The 14584-nt window shown below is 42.3% G+C and overlaps 1 protein-coding gene across 6 annotated transcripts in view; it reads right to left on the bottom strand.

The window, feature by feature from the left end:
* LOC139480553 (tetraspanin-18-like) overlaps positions 1 to 14584 on the bottom strand; it is a 100737-nt gene that overhangs the window by 14669 nt on the left and 71484 nt on the right. For 4 of the 6 annotated variants that reach the window (XM_071263675.1, XM_071263671.1, XM_071263673.1 and 1 more), the window contains one exon: positions 667 to 798. In XM_071263675.1, the coding sequence (XP_071119776.1) occupies positions 667 to 798 (132 nt within the window). Of the gene's footprint in view, positions 1 to 666; positions 799 to 1232; positions 1315 to 13829; positions 13916 to 14584 lie in introns of those variants that run through there. The other 2 variants (XM_071263676.1, XM_071263674.1) reach the window with 2 other exon arrangements.

Raw genomic sequence — 14584 nt, 5'->3', positions numbered from 1 at the left:
TTGTCAACGATACAACAGCAACTGGCACGTAAACAAACGAGTGCACGTTGACTCCGTGTCAGCAAATATCTGAAGGTCGGGTCATCATGACATTTAGTCAGAAAGGTCATCACTGAACACAGGGTCCTGTTCCACAAAACAATCTCAGTTCCACGACAGTGAGGTGAGGTGAGGTGAGGTGAGGTGAAATGGGGTTTAACGTCGCGTTCAAGATTATTGCACTAAAACAGCGACGTGTGTATGTGTCTGCTTGTACTAGTGTCGGACTAACCCCAATTTTACATTTCTGGCCCACTTAGATACCGTGCCGCAGTTTAACATGAACACTCCACTCAGACACAGCATACTGTCTCCGGCCGACCAGTCCTTGTTTTTAACCCCTTAATGCCGAGCGCCAGGTAGGGTAGCACGTACCATCTTTTAACGTCTTTTGATATGACGCGGACGGACTCACTACGACTAGACTACGTCCTGAACGTCAGTGTTAACGCTTGGGAGTTACAATCGTCATAGCGCTAAGATAGCTTTGTGGAACGGGACCTCGGCTATATGAAGTACCGTTGACCATATACCCCAGACACACGAGTATAAGGTCATGCCGCTGTTGATTGTTCAAGACAAGTTCATATTATTATCTTATGCCCATATAAGGACTCGTTCACTTACCAGTATACAGACATTGTAACAATGGAGTGTTCCACGGAGGCACATGGTACAATTTCCGTCATTTTGCCTCCGAACACGTTTTGCTTTGTAATCATCCGAATTTTCCCGCGATGACCTTCGTCTGCGCAACGGCTGAAAACAAGAAGCAGACGACATTAATATTTGATGTCTGGACATAAATATAACAAAACATTTTGTTATAAATTGTTTAGTATCATTAAATATTGTTCGTGTCAGAAACGTCCACACGTTATACCTTGAAAATGATAAATTGTAAAAAACACACTGAAATTGTGTATTCACATTGAAATTAAGTACAAAGTTCGATAATCACCAGTTTCGATACTAAGAGCGCTAGGTTGTCCACCTGTACACTTTCGAAAAAAATTATGTTGTTCTCATCTTTGCAATACTTTTGTTCAATGTCATGTGACACATTCTTAGGTCCCAAAACGTGGACGTTAGGAGTGACACAAAGTCGACATCCGAAGTTAATACAGTGATGACATCGTCAAAAACACGTCATTGAAACTAGCGTCTTTACAGGTAATAATAAACTCTCCCACCAGCATCCTGTAATCGTGATTGTAATATCCATGAGATACCTTCTTCATCATTCGCGAATCGACCTCCATTTTAGATGCGACACATGCTGAATCGCACCTCAAATGTCAGTGAAAAACCTGACAATTACCGCCATTACGCCCGAGACGGAGAATGTCAGATGTTTGAAAAGCAATTTACGATAATTCATAGCGAATTATATATTATCAGTCTAGCCCTGGAGCTTGTTCGTATATAATTCAATTCTGTACTTGAAAGTCGTGAAGGATGGTACGTGGTATATAGGAAACAGCGAAACATTGTGATGTCATGATTTTATCGAGTGGTATGGCTGGCATGCCGTTAAAAAATTAATCACGTGGTATGTGACATGCCTGGAAAGTGTGCTGCGGTTGATGGTATGGATTAATAACAGGTTAATATACATCGGCGTCGTATGTTGGTCATGTATGACATGTTTGATATCATTGTTATAAGTTTTATATCAAGCTGGAAAGTGAAACATGACAAACTAAATATGCGCTGGTATGCAATATATTTGTGTAAACAAACTCGCACAACAATCACTATTTCACGTCAATCTGCGTTTCATAATAATTTACGGCTGGGGACTACTTTCAGGAAACGCGGAAGCATAGATCTGTCATAAGTCGTGATCTAAACATATAGTTCCCGAAATAAAGTTATATACAAGGTGGAATAAAAATACTTCAATAAGGGAAAGCTCGTCTCTAGATTTAACGAGCTGAGAGTGGTGGGTGGGGGTGGGGACGGGGGTGGGGGTGGGGTGTTGTGTATGGGCCGCAAGAGTTGGGAAAGTTGGGAAAATGGAATTGGGCGTTTGTATTCAGTAAAAAATCTGTAAGAGAGAGTAGTTGAGAACTTGAGACAAGAGATCATCCTGGTATACCTCGTCAAACCGAACCTCTAAACACCTCTTTACATCGAACCTGGCTTCACTGAATTTGTTAAACCGAACCTCTTTAATCTGAACCTGGTCACACATAACCTCTCTACAACGAACACCTCGATATCCGGACGAGGACAACGATATCTCCTTCATGAGATTCAGTACAACTGTACTGAAACCGTTTAACGTGACGGTCGTTATAATAAGGAAGTGTTCAGACTAACGAGGTTCGACTTCTTCACGTGATACCGTCAAAAACTAAAACCGTTAACTCTATTGATGAAGTTAGCTTCTCCAATGAAAAAACCAGCAGAGGGAAAGCATAACAAGAAGAGCGCAATGGAACAATCACCATTGCACAATAGACGCGTCATTTCTTATCGATCCCAATGTTTCCAGGGATCGATACTAATTAGCGGTACCATTTTGTGCGTTTTCTCTAGAGTGTAGTTACCCCGCTGCCGTACAAAGTTCAAGTCAGTGTATTCATCTTCATCAGTCGAGCGGCCAACATCTTACAAACATCTCAACACCTAAACAATGATTTCGAATTCTTCGAGTTACAATATGCTGAAAGGTGTTCTCTTGGCCTCTGCATGATCCACGCGATTAGGCATCGTGTAATTGCATCTGTTTTATTCCCGTTATCCCTTACGAATCAATTCTACGCTTCGATTGCAAAGCCCGTTCTCATATCATAGGCTTGGTAATATTGCCTCTATCAACACTGTGTTCCATTCGCGATTTGCATGGACCAATATTAGCCGACGAACCTGCTTCAGATCGCCCTGCGCCGAGGTGGGACCGCCAGCAGACAAACTGAGCCTTCGTTTGATCTTCGCGTCCATTCACAACCCAGCAGAAGGGTCAGCAATGCCTATGGACGCTTCCATTGGATTCCGATCGCCCATCTTCACCAGAATGGCTGCCTCGACCCAGATCAAACATCTGATGATCCGGCCGATTGCAGACGATCAGAATCCAAATCAATGTTGACATTGGAGTGAATAGGTCGCGGGGGCCGCTAGGGTTAGCCGTAATCAACGCCGTTGGCATCAGGCAGGAACTGGCCCACGAAGGGGTGACGTCGGTCGAAGCGAAGCCGTTACTGACGTCTCAACACCCCGGAGTCGGGACAAGCAAGACTAGGTCGTAATGGTCCCCGTGATGGTCGCAACAGACGGCTGCATAGGTAGCCCATTATCGAGTTGTACTAATGTTTAGTCGGTGGCGTTTTCAGGAGTACATTGATGGAACGACGGGCGAGATGAACGTCAAATTGAGTGCAAAATTGTGGCAAATGAGCCCAGAAATCAATTGTTACTACATTACGGCAGTGAACCTGTGTAAACTGAATTAGGGGCAGTCAATAGGCCGGTAGTAGTGGATGCTCTATGGGTCTTCTTCCCCTGGCCGACAAAGATCCTTCTTGACAATAGATGAAATTTGCAAACTCTTGCGACGTCTTACGATGTGACGTCAAGTCCCACGTGAGGTCTCGGTTTATTTCCTGCTTCTTACAACATCAGACACTTTAAACACGTAATGCCATCATGCATGGACATGAGAATCCTTTGTCTAAAATTCGCTTTTTAAGTCAGATCATTAATTTCAGAAACCTTTCTTAGTAATTGGCAGTGACGAAACACAACGACAAAATAGAACAATGTCGTGATTGCATGTCGCCATCAGAAAGCCCGCCTGTGAGCGGGGTTTTACAGCAATATACTTCAAAGGACATGCTGGTTAAAAGGCAATATAGAAGCAGTTTAAAAACTTGTATTAGTTACCATGGCAACGTGTTTGAACCGTTGTCCAGACGTCATACTAGGGTAGACTATTAAGCGTCTTAACATGGCCTTCATCGCCCAGTCACGGTGCGGGAGGCGACCAGGGTTGCCCAGACAGCATCCATGTGATCAGGCATTGATAAAAAGTTCAAAGGTTATTCTGTCAAATTGATCTAATTCTGCTAATCTTGACTAAATATGTAGTTTTCTAATATAAACAAGCTTTGCAGATTTTGAAAAATATTTCCAAATACATTTACAATAGCTTTTTTATAATCGTATATTTTTTTACGCTGCTTTGACTTTCTAATTCCACTTAAGTGTAAACTTGAAGGATTATAATTTTATGTTAATATTTAAACCTCCTTGTCAATTACGTGTAAAAAAATCCGTTACACGGGCGTGAAGGTAGACATGAAACCGTTACGCACGTCTTCACATTCTCAACTGTGAAATCTTAAGCCATGAACATCTGTCCTTGACACTGGCGCTTAACACTGACTGAATTTCTAAAATAGTGTTGAAACTTGGTTACAACGTATTGTCTGCGCATGTCTGTTAAAATGTGTGTTTCCTTTGCGTATCAAACGCATACGGTGACGTTGATAGCTTACACTGTTTATTTGTCTTGACAATTCAACACAATGTTCGACCCATAATTGACAAGGTACTAGACTTATTAGGAAACACTTACAAAACCGTTCTATCTCCGCTCCCTACAGGGTTGTCACTGAGTACTCCTTACAACGCCTACCACCAGTCATGTCAACTATAGAATTATTGCGGTCTGTCGAGATTAAACACCAGGATCAAGGTCAAATGGCGGCCATTAATCTATCGAGGATGCTGTACTGGAATCTCCTAGCTTGTATGCCACATAATCATCAGATAAATGTACAGTAAATTACTAAATACTGAGCGTAGTCGAGATAATTTGGTCTTTGTCCGACTATGATGGAGAATGACGACTTGAGGTCAGAAACCAGTCATCAAACGTTGCGAGTGCGCTTGCACGACACAGCAATGACCTCTTAATGGCGACGATGCGCGCCGTATGACGAATAAAGAGTTATAAAATACACAATTAAGATGTTCATCAAGGCTTAATATTCTATTTTAACGATCAATTCCCAACAGAGCCTGTTTGTCTGACATGCCATCGTATGAAAGATATTTGAAGTATTTATTAATCGATACATGGAAATATTGTCTTAAACAACCCCCTTTCTACAATGGAATGATAGAGAAGTTAAGGAAAATTAAATTGTAAGCCTCCACAAATTCAATTTCACAACTTGAATGAATTTAATTTCATGAATGAGGATTCCTGTGATGATCAAAAAAAGGTGGGTATTATTTCCAAAAAGCGGGAAAAAATCAGATTAATATCTTATTGCAATAATTATAAGGGACTGTATTTCTCTGATCTCTAATATTATTCACGTGGTGAAGCAATGACAGTGGATATTGAACATTAGGCAGCCTTAATCGATAAGCTCTATTATTTACAATAAATCGCAATGCTATATTTAATATCCTGATAATCAAAACCATATATTAATGGATTTCTAGATACAAATGATAGTTGGCGGGAGAGCATGGTGTTTCTATAAACCACACGACGCAGAGAACGTCACAGCATATTGCGACGTTGACCACAGATCAGACCCGTTTTGACAAACTATCAACGTGACAATGCAACATTAAGAACTTGCAAACAAATCTCTTCTCTATCGACCAGAATGCCAGCACGGAAAAAAATAATCTTGGAAACTCATTTGCAACGGCAAATATTATCTTTATCGATTGTGTAATGCTGTTACGAACATTAATATTCGCATTCGTACTCCGCCATAACCCTTCACCTAGCCCAGAGCCCCCTAGCGGTTAAACAACGTCAGTCCTACCCTCGGTGGAATTAAAAAGAAAACAATAACGTTTGACGAGACGGACGCATACAAAGGATTCATCTTTCTCTTCTTGTCACACATTGTATTTTTTTTCTGGACGGGAAAGCAGAATTCTTGATATGGATTCAGATATTTGAACGTGACCAGATTTGGGTTCATTTCTACGTTAAGATAATAAAACTGAATAGGAGCTTTTCTTGAAACTGAGTGAGTGAGTATGGTTTTACGCGGCCTTTAGCAATATTCCAGCGGCGGGGGACACCAGGAATGGGCTTCACACATTGTACCCATGTCGGGAACCGAACCCGGGTTTTCGGCGTGACGAGCGAACGCTTTAACCACTAGGCTACCCGACCGCCCTTTTCTTGAAACTGAGTTGTTGAGTGTGGTACGACTAGTTCTCTTCTCTCTGTTCCCGGAAGGGAACGATGCATGTCAGCTTAAAGGTGAAAACAGATGAACATGATCGTGTGCCTTCACTTGGACATATACAGTTGATCTCTATGAGACAGGAGTGGTCGGGTAGCCAAGTGGTTAAAGCGTTCGCTCGTCACGCCGAAGACCCGGGTTCGATTCCCGACATGGGTACAATGTGTGAAGCCCGTTTCTGGTGTCCCCCGCCGTGATATTGCTGGAATATTGCTAAAAGCGGCGTAAAACCATACACACTCACTCACTCACACTTTATAAGACATAGTGAGAAAGGACGGCGAGGACTATTGTACTATTGAGTGAGTGAGTGAGTGAGAGGGGGGGGGGGGGGGAACTTGTAGTAATACGAGTAATACCTAAGTATCTTCGTGATAACGGAGACTGGTTCGAGTCTAGAATGCAGAGAAACACAGGAGAATGGTTTATCAGTCAAATTAATAAATATCAAAGTTCATTGTCAGAAGTAGCTCTTTCCTGTATGCAATCCAGCGATTGTATTCCGTAGTTTTAAAATAACGAGAATTGACGAGCTGTACGTACCGCGTGGCTTTATTAATAAGGTCAAGTGTCTGATTTGAATAACAGCTCCAATATAAATTCATTTAGTGATCTCGTAACTCGTAGTACAGATCGGTGTATAAGGATTATGGATCAGGCTTTCAAAATGTCAAACTAATGCTCATGTGCAAGATTGAATTTCTTCATAAACCCCACAAACTGACAGCCAAACAAGCAATGATGAATGGGTTTCAGGTCGCAGTGATGCGATTCAACGACACACATTATTGTCACGCCCTATCTTGAGTTATACAAATTCCTCAAAAAAGTGAAGCACGTGATTCATAGTTTGCTATAAACATGGCTAACGTGCACCAAATGTTGAAAAAAGAACTAATTTTCATTTGGTTCAAGCAATGACCTAAAAACGTTTATCCTCGCTTTGTTCAATGACGCAAAAATGATGTAAATTGCCTTCAATCTCGACTGACAAACGAGATCTCGCGAGAGTAAGGCTTTGTTTGATCAGAGCTCTTATGCCAGGATGCTATAATAGGGTTATGCGACAAAATCCCCTGCTCACAATTAGCTGATGGCATTGGAAAAATGAGACGCCGTTGTTTAATTACATTATCGACCAGCATGATAGCCTATATAGCAAGATGTACGTACCATGAGGATATGAATGGAGCAGCACGGTGAAGGTCGTCTTGAAAAACAATCAAGCTAACGCGCATAACAGCAGGCACAGCTGCGGAAGACGGTGCTGCAACTGTTAGAGTCAACCCACAGCTGCGGAAGAAGGTGCTGAAACTGGCAGTCAACCCACAGCTGCGGAAGAAGGTGCTGCAACTGGCAGAATCAACCCACAGCCGCGAATGAAGGTGGTTCAACTGGCAGAGTCTACCCACAGCTGCGAAAGAAGGTGCTGCAACTGGCACAGTCAACCCACAGCTGCGAATGAAGGTGGTTCAACTGGCAGAGTCAATCCACAGCTGCGGAAGAAGGTGCTGCAACAGGCAGTCAACCCACAGCTGCAACTGATGGTCCTGCAGCTGTCACAGCTGACACCAACAAGGGATCCCAATATGTTCGAAGACTAAATACCTAGTGGTACAATGTATAAGCCACATGCATTTGTAACTTCTGATGCTGTCAATAAGCATTACTCCTTGAAATTTCCATTTGCACAATGGGGTACCGGACACCTGTTCTTACGGGTACCGACCGACGTCAATTCTTTCACAGCATCCCAACGGGTACCTATTCTGTACGGGAGGGAATACCACGTGCTCTGGGAACCTAGTCCGCATTGGCACCAAGCATAAACTACTTCGGGCCTCGGTTGTCAGACTCGCTGACTAGGTTGATGCGTGTCATCGATCCCAATTGCGTGGATCGATGCTCATGATGTCAATCACTGGATTGTCTGGTCCAGACTCGATTATTTACAGACCGCCGTCATATAGCTGGAATATTGCTGAGTGTGGCGTTAAACAACAAGCAAACAAAAACAAAACAAACTTCGAGCCTATTTTGTCCGGTGTCCCCTTCAGGCCGAGAATGAGATACTGAGAAGTTACTTTTTCAGAAGTCTTTACGGGCGCCAAGCATGAAATACCAAGACTCTATACTGCTCCAGCAAAGGGTAAGGCTGACATGAAATATTATTGTATGATAAAATGGTTAAGGTTTGAATTTCCGTTAGCAAATTTGATTTAATACTCCAAAGAAACTGACGGTTTAACGCTTGTTTTATACAAGACGCCTTTGACTGATGGGAGTATTTTTTCCAGTGGCGTCGATTTCTATCGAGTTCCTAGAGATGATTCGAGGTCCCCCATAATTGAAATGGATGCGTAAAAACTTAAAAATAACAGATTGAAGATCCATAGCCTGATGAGGTAAAAAAATCAAATCGCGAAATCATTTAATATCCCAACCAGACTTGGAGGAGAGATATTCATAAAAGAATGCTCCCTTGGATACTGATCGAAGACAAATCACCACACACCATTAACCACGAATAAGCCTGATCCTATCTAATCATAAACAGTCGGACTACAATTTCGATAACATGTGTCGTGATCCGCAAGGCATGAAGTGTTCAATGTGCCAGCTTTGACGGGCCAGAATATCCGAATGTTAATTGACATAATATCGAATAACTCACATCATCGTTGACAGACCCCAGCATCTCCTGGCTGGAGAACATCGTCCTCCCCATGGTAAAAACTGACCAGTGTCCGAGGTCGGCACAATACCGGTCACCGGAACGCACTAACTCTCTGTACCGTGATCATGGACGAAAGGTACTCCTGTTCGGACCAGGAACGGCCCAACACTGACTCATCCACAATGATGCTACACTAGCCACTGTCATTCTCAGTAAGTTTCAATAAAGTGTTTGGCTCGTGGTCCTCTATTACAGAACGTCCAACCTCGTCTGTCTATGCACACTTAAGTGGATCTTATTAAGGTAACGATATTCCACGCTGGTCTTAATTTCAACCGTTTGTTTCTTATATTCTGTTTCTCAATCAAACAGGCTGTTTTTACTGTCTTATCTGGTGATTTGCGGGACTGGTTTGGGTTATCAATCCGACTATCTCATGTTGATGTTTCATTCGAAGAATCCCACTGCCTCGGCTTGGCTGGAATCGATACCGGGGAGTGCAATTGACAATGATTGAGAACTGATAAAGGCACGAGGCTGAAACACATGTTGAAGCAGATCGCAAATGATCTCTAGGTTAGTGAACACTAGCTGTCTATATGTGATGCAAATAGCTGCACCACTTAAGTAACTTGGGTTGGTCAAAGGGCTTAATTTGTAACAAAAGGTAATTTCCAATCAAACATTTCTTTTCGACAAGAACACCAAATGAGCTATGTATCCAAAGCCGAGGTCCCATCATGCAGTTCCATCCGGAAGTTGCAACATCAAAAGCCCCCCAACCCCCGCATTGCATCCCGTGTTTGGTACAGCATTCGCTTCCCAACGTGATCTCGTTCAAGAACTTCTTTTGGTAATTATTTCATTAATTATGCAAAGCCTAGCTCCTTTTTTTGTGCAAGTGTCCGACACAAAAAGGAAATTTGGTGGAATTAACAAGACCGAGAACTGGTCGATTCCACAGGTGTCTTTCTTTATTATGCCGTTTACAATTATCCCAACCTCTTTGCTGCCTTTGATATATCCTCGTGCTTCCTTACGATAACACTGGAAGGATCTTTGGATAACATTCTCGTATTGGGAGCCAAACTGAACTTTTTCAAATCCAGAGCAACCCCAACTTTGCTTTAATTCTTCCAGAAGTATAGTTGACTGGTAGGATCTTTTGATGAAATTCTCGTATTGTTGAGCCAAACGGAAACGTTGCAAAATCCAGAGCCACGTTCTACTTCTTCTGTAAATATTGTTCAACAGTGAAAATAGTTCATTTTTGCCTCCAAGATCAGGTACACTCAATACACTTTATTCCCGGGGACTACATCTTCCAACAGCAACCGTCAACCGAAACACTGTGTTTCCATTAAGTTTTTCAAAGGTATTTTGGGGTATTTAACTTTTTCAAAGAATAGGAAACTGTTTCGTGTGGGCTTTTAAAAACGTTTCTTAACCAGGGAGGGTGACAACTGAAAACACGAATCATTGGTCACAATCCAATTTTTCCTTCTGGCGTAAACCCAATAGTCTTACTCGTTAGTCACTCGTGAGTCTGAAATTCTGACATTAAGTTGCAGACGATGTTCACTAAGAAGAAGACATGACACGCAAGCACGTCTGCATTGACAAGGTGGCATGCCCTTGACGAATTCGCAAACACAAAGACGTGACCTTGAGCGTAAACACGTCGGGGAGAATGCCATCACGTCGCGCCGGTGTTTTGCATAGATGGCGGCCCGGATGATCGGTAAAAGATGCAGGATTGCACCCAAGTGCAAATCTCTCTGCACTTCCTCGCAGAATTGGGAAGTGACGTTCCCCTAGTAACGCGTATCCTTTTGACCTTGGCTGTTGTTTTGTTTGTTTATTTGTTGGTTGATTTTATTTCATTTTTTAAATATGTTTAATTTTATTTATTTATTGGGGCTGGGGGTCAGTTCTTGACGGTTCACACTGCTTTCATCTTTTGGAGAATATTGTCAGTGAGTGAGTTTGGTTTAACGCCGCTTTGAAAGGTATTTCAGGTATGTGAAGGCGTTCCAGCTTTACAGTACTGGAGGCAAGCCCAAAACATAAGCCGTAGATGTTTACAAAGGTAAAACCTACGAGTATGGATATTCTGCAAGCAAGCGGAAAACGCAAAGTGGATAACACTGCCACCCGATCATCATCATCATCACCATCATCATCCACACGATACTACCATGAAGAAACAAGGCTCAAACACGCATATATAAACAGATATATGCATTTGATAACACAATCAAGATCGGCCACATATACTACTCAAAAGAAGTTACAGAAAGTAATATGAATGAATTGGGTGTTCCTTAACGTCTTTTGAGTAGTATACATCGTCGTGCACAATCGTTTTTGTATCAGAGAAGTCGTTTTTATATCTCTCTTGATTACCCTTCGTAAAGTGAACGAAAACTTCGTTGACGTTAATTTGCTATGATCAATATATAATACGATGGCGCTGTGAATTATTTAGAAACACTACCAGCTCAAGGGAGCCTCGATGACAGTTATGCAGCATGCCTCTCTAGCTGTTTTTGAGGTGATGTTTATAAAACAGTTAGTCTGTCATACAGACCCTGAAACAATTATATTCAATACAGTCAACGCAAGTCTAGATTGCTGCAGTCAGAAAATGAAGAGTGTCTGAGCTCCTTTCTCTACATGTTTATATAATCCTCTGGGATGGTGTAATAACAATGTTTGTTTTTTGTTTGTTCCTTAACGCATCACTCAGCAATATTCCAGCTATATGACGACGATCTGCAAATAATCGAGTCTGGAACAGACAATCCAGTGATTTATATCATGTGCATCGACCTAAGCAACTGGGAAGCGATGACATACATCAAGTCAGCGAGCCAGACCACCCGATCCCGTCAGTCGCCTCTCACGACAAACATAGTTGCCTCTAACGACAAGCATAGTCCATGAAGACCTTTTCTTTACCCGGATCTTCAGGAGTGTTATAAAAAATTGAACGATTAACGCTGCTTTGTATTTCAGCATTTAGTAGTTATACTGCATAATAGTCTGTCTACCAGGGATAATAAATGACAAAAGGAGCCCAACTCAAGTCTAGAATGTCAGTCTAGTTATATAACAGCTTGTCCGTTTATTCAGACGTTTATTAATTTGATAAAACCCACGAACTGAATATGGTGCTTGCGAAAAAAAGAAGAAGAATTGGTGAGAATCAGGGATTCGAACCCAAAAGCGAATCCCTGGGAAGGCTACTGAACGAACTAAAGACAACGCCTTTGGGTGGGAAGGGGGTCGGGTTACGTCAGACATCGCAAATGACGTCGGTTAAAAACCAAAGTACGCTTGCATAGGGCGATGACGACGACGACGACGACGACGATGATGATGATGATCTATTAAAAGCAAAGACTCCACGCCACAATTATGTAGGATAGGATATGGATTATGGATGCGAAGGATAAACACGGCAATACGTGCAGCGGTATTAAGAGGGTGACTAAGCGCTCGGATATTTCCGCAAAAACACTTCACTGAAGTCCTACATACTTTTTGCGAGTATCGTGTTCGTAGGTCACAATAGGGGTTTGTTATACGGCAGTCGTTTGTGACGGGGTGTCATCTTAACTTGAACATGTTGAAACGAAACGAAATTAGTTTCAAACTTGCAGTCTGTGCAGTCTCGTTTCAATCATACGAGCTTTGGTGTAGCATTCAATATTGCTCGTTTTCTAATATCACCAATACCTACACAAATGCCGGAGTGAGTGAGTGAGTTGGGTTTAACGCCGCTTTTAACAGTATTCCAGTTATATCGCGGCTTGTCAGCTTAATGTGGGAGGAAAGCCCAAAGTGATTCAGGTCTCAGACGTTTACCACTTCGGTGAATCCCACGAGCACGGGTATGGTGCTGACAAACCTTGAAACATAATCGGAACGAACCGGGATTCGAACCAACAATCATAGGTTTCTGGCGTGCCCTGCAGAGAGAATCGCGGTGCCTAAGACGACTGGGCCACTCGTAACCCCACGCCACAGGAAGGCACCTCTGAACTGTAAAGTGAGTGAGTGTGGTTTTACGCCGCTTTCGGCAATATTCAAGCAATATCACGACGGGGGCAGAAATGGGCTTCAAGACTACCAATAGAGCGAATCGAAAGGGTCTTCTTGGTGACGAGCAAACACCTTAACCACTAGGCTACACACCCAGAAACACACGAATATCACACTGTAACCGTGAGATACGAACAATATATATCATATTATCGTTTGAATTTCAGTCCTAATCCCGTGTGCCCAGGAAATACCATTTGGTTCCATATCCGTGCAAATTAGTGTTTCAAACAACACATGGACTATTGGCCAGTGCTTCGACTCTCGCTGCCATAATCTTATCTCAGTAACCATGCTAACCTGTCAGCTGCAGGGGATCACATTAATTAGAGTACCGGCACGGCCATAAACAACCAGGCAACATAATGCGCTGGGGCTAATGCAAGTATTAAGAGGTATCTAAGCAGGACGACGATCAAATATGCCACACTATGTCAAGTATTGGCTTGTGTGAGTATGGTCACAAATCTGTTTACGAACAATAAGCAGATTGAGTCAACTGCGAGCCGGGCGTTAATAAGTACTAGTATGATTTAAACTCTCCGTACACACGCATTAACATTAGACTTAATCCAGCTTTTGACTTGTGGTTTTCCGGAAACACGGGCCGGGCGGATCGCAATGCGACACCTGTGGGAGGACATGTGCACTGACACAGATATGTTTTCAAAGTTTGAGACGGTGAACTTGTGAGAGGATATATAAGGCCAGTTCTCATTGTTAAGCCGATTAATGTTGATAATACAAGACATGCATTTATAGTTTAGTTCTCTTACCTCGCTCATATTTAGTTACGTCGGAGATTTAGGGAATGTCGCGCCCTTCTCGCGTGGTGTCGTGTTCGCGGACCGGCGCAGATGAATTTGGTTCCCAAGTAATATTTTATCATAATGTTTCAATGTCGTTTGTATATTAAACGCTGCTTATTTCAGAGCTGACTTGCAATGATATAAGAAATCAATAAACTATAGCCTGTTTGCTCTCCTGTAGCTGTTTTCCACGTATTCGAGTTTAGATATGTGTCTGCTGTGTGTCTGCACCGGATATTATTTTCAGGGCGTGTTCTTTCAAGAGGACGCCAAAAAAACTTAACCCAGTTTGGGACATTGAAACTTTATAAGCTTCTTCCTCTATGGCAAAAAAAATCGTATGCCTTTCCGTGCGTTTGGGATCAAGAAACAAGCTGTCTGATATCAGATATATATTTACAGTGGACTGTTTTTAATAAAACAACGAAGTTTGACAAAGCACGCACTGTTTGAGGCGAGAGAGGTCTCAGGGTCATTCGTAGGTCACAGTGATGACGTATTGCACGAGAGGTCGCCGAGCAGACGACAGCTTAGCGGCTAGGAGTGTTTACCTTCCTCCTGTTTTGGATTGGATGTTTTGATGTTAGTTTTGCTGAACAACTATCACGGATGTTTCCGTGCGTGCTGTTTAGAAAAATATGGCGTATTTGTACAACACAAATACGATTCGAGGTGAAAATATTTAATATACGTGCATTTTAAAATACATCTGTGTGTGCCTA

This window comes from Haliotis cracherodii, unplaced genomic scaffold (genome assembly GCF_022045235.1).
Source record: "Haliotis cracherodii isolate W230 unplaced genomic scaffold, xgHalCrac1.p SCAF_4, whole genome shotgun sequence".
In the NCBI taxonomy this organism is placed as follows: domain Eukaryota; kingdom Metazoa; phylum Mollusca; class Gastropoda; order Lepetellida; family Haliotidae; genus Haliotis; species Haliotis cracherodii.
Note: the sequence above shows the minus strand (reverse complement) of the source record. Positions and strands in the feature narration are given on the sequence as shown.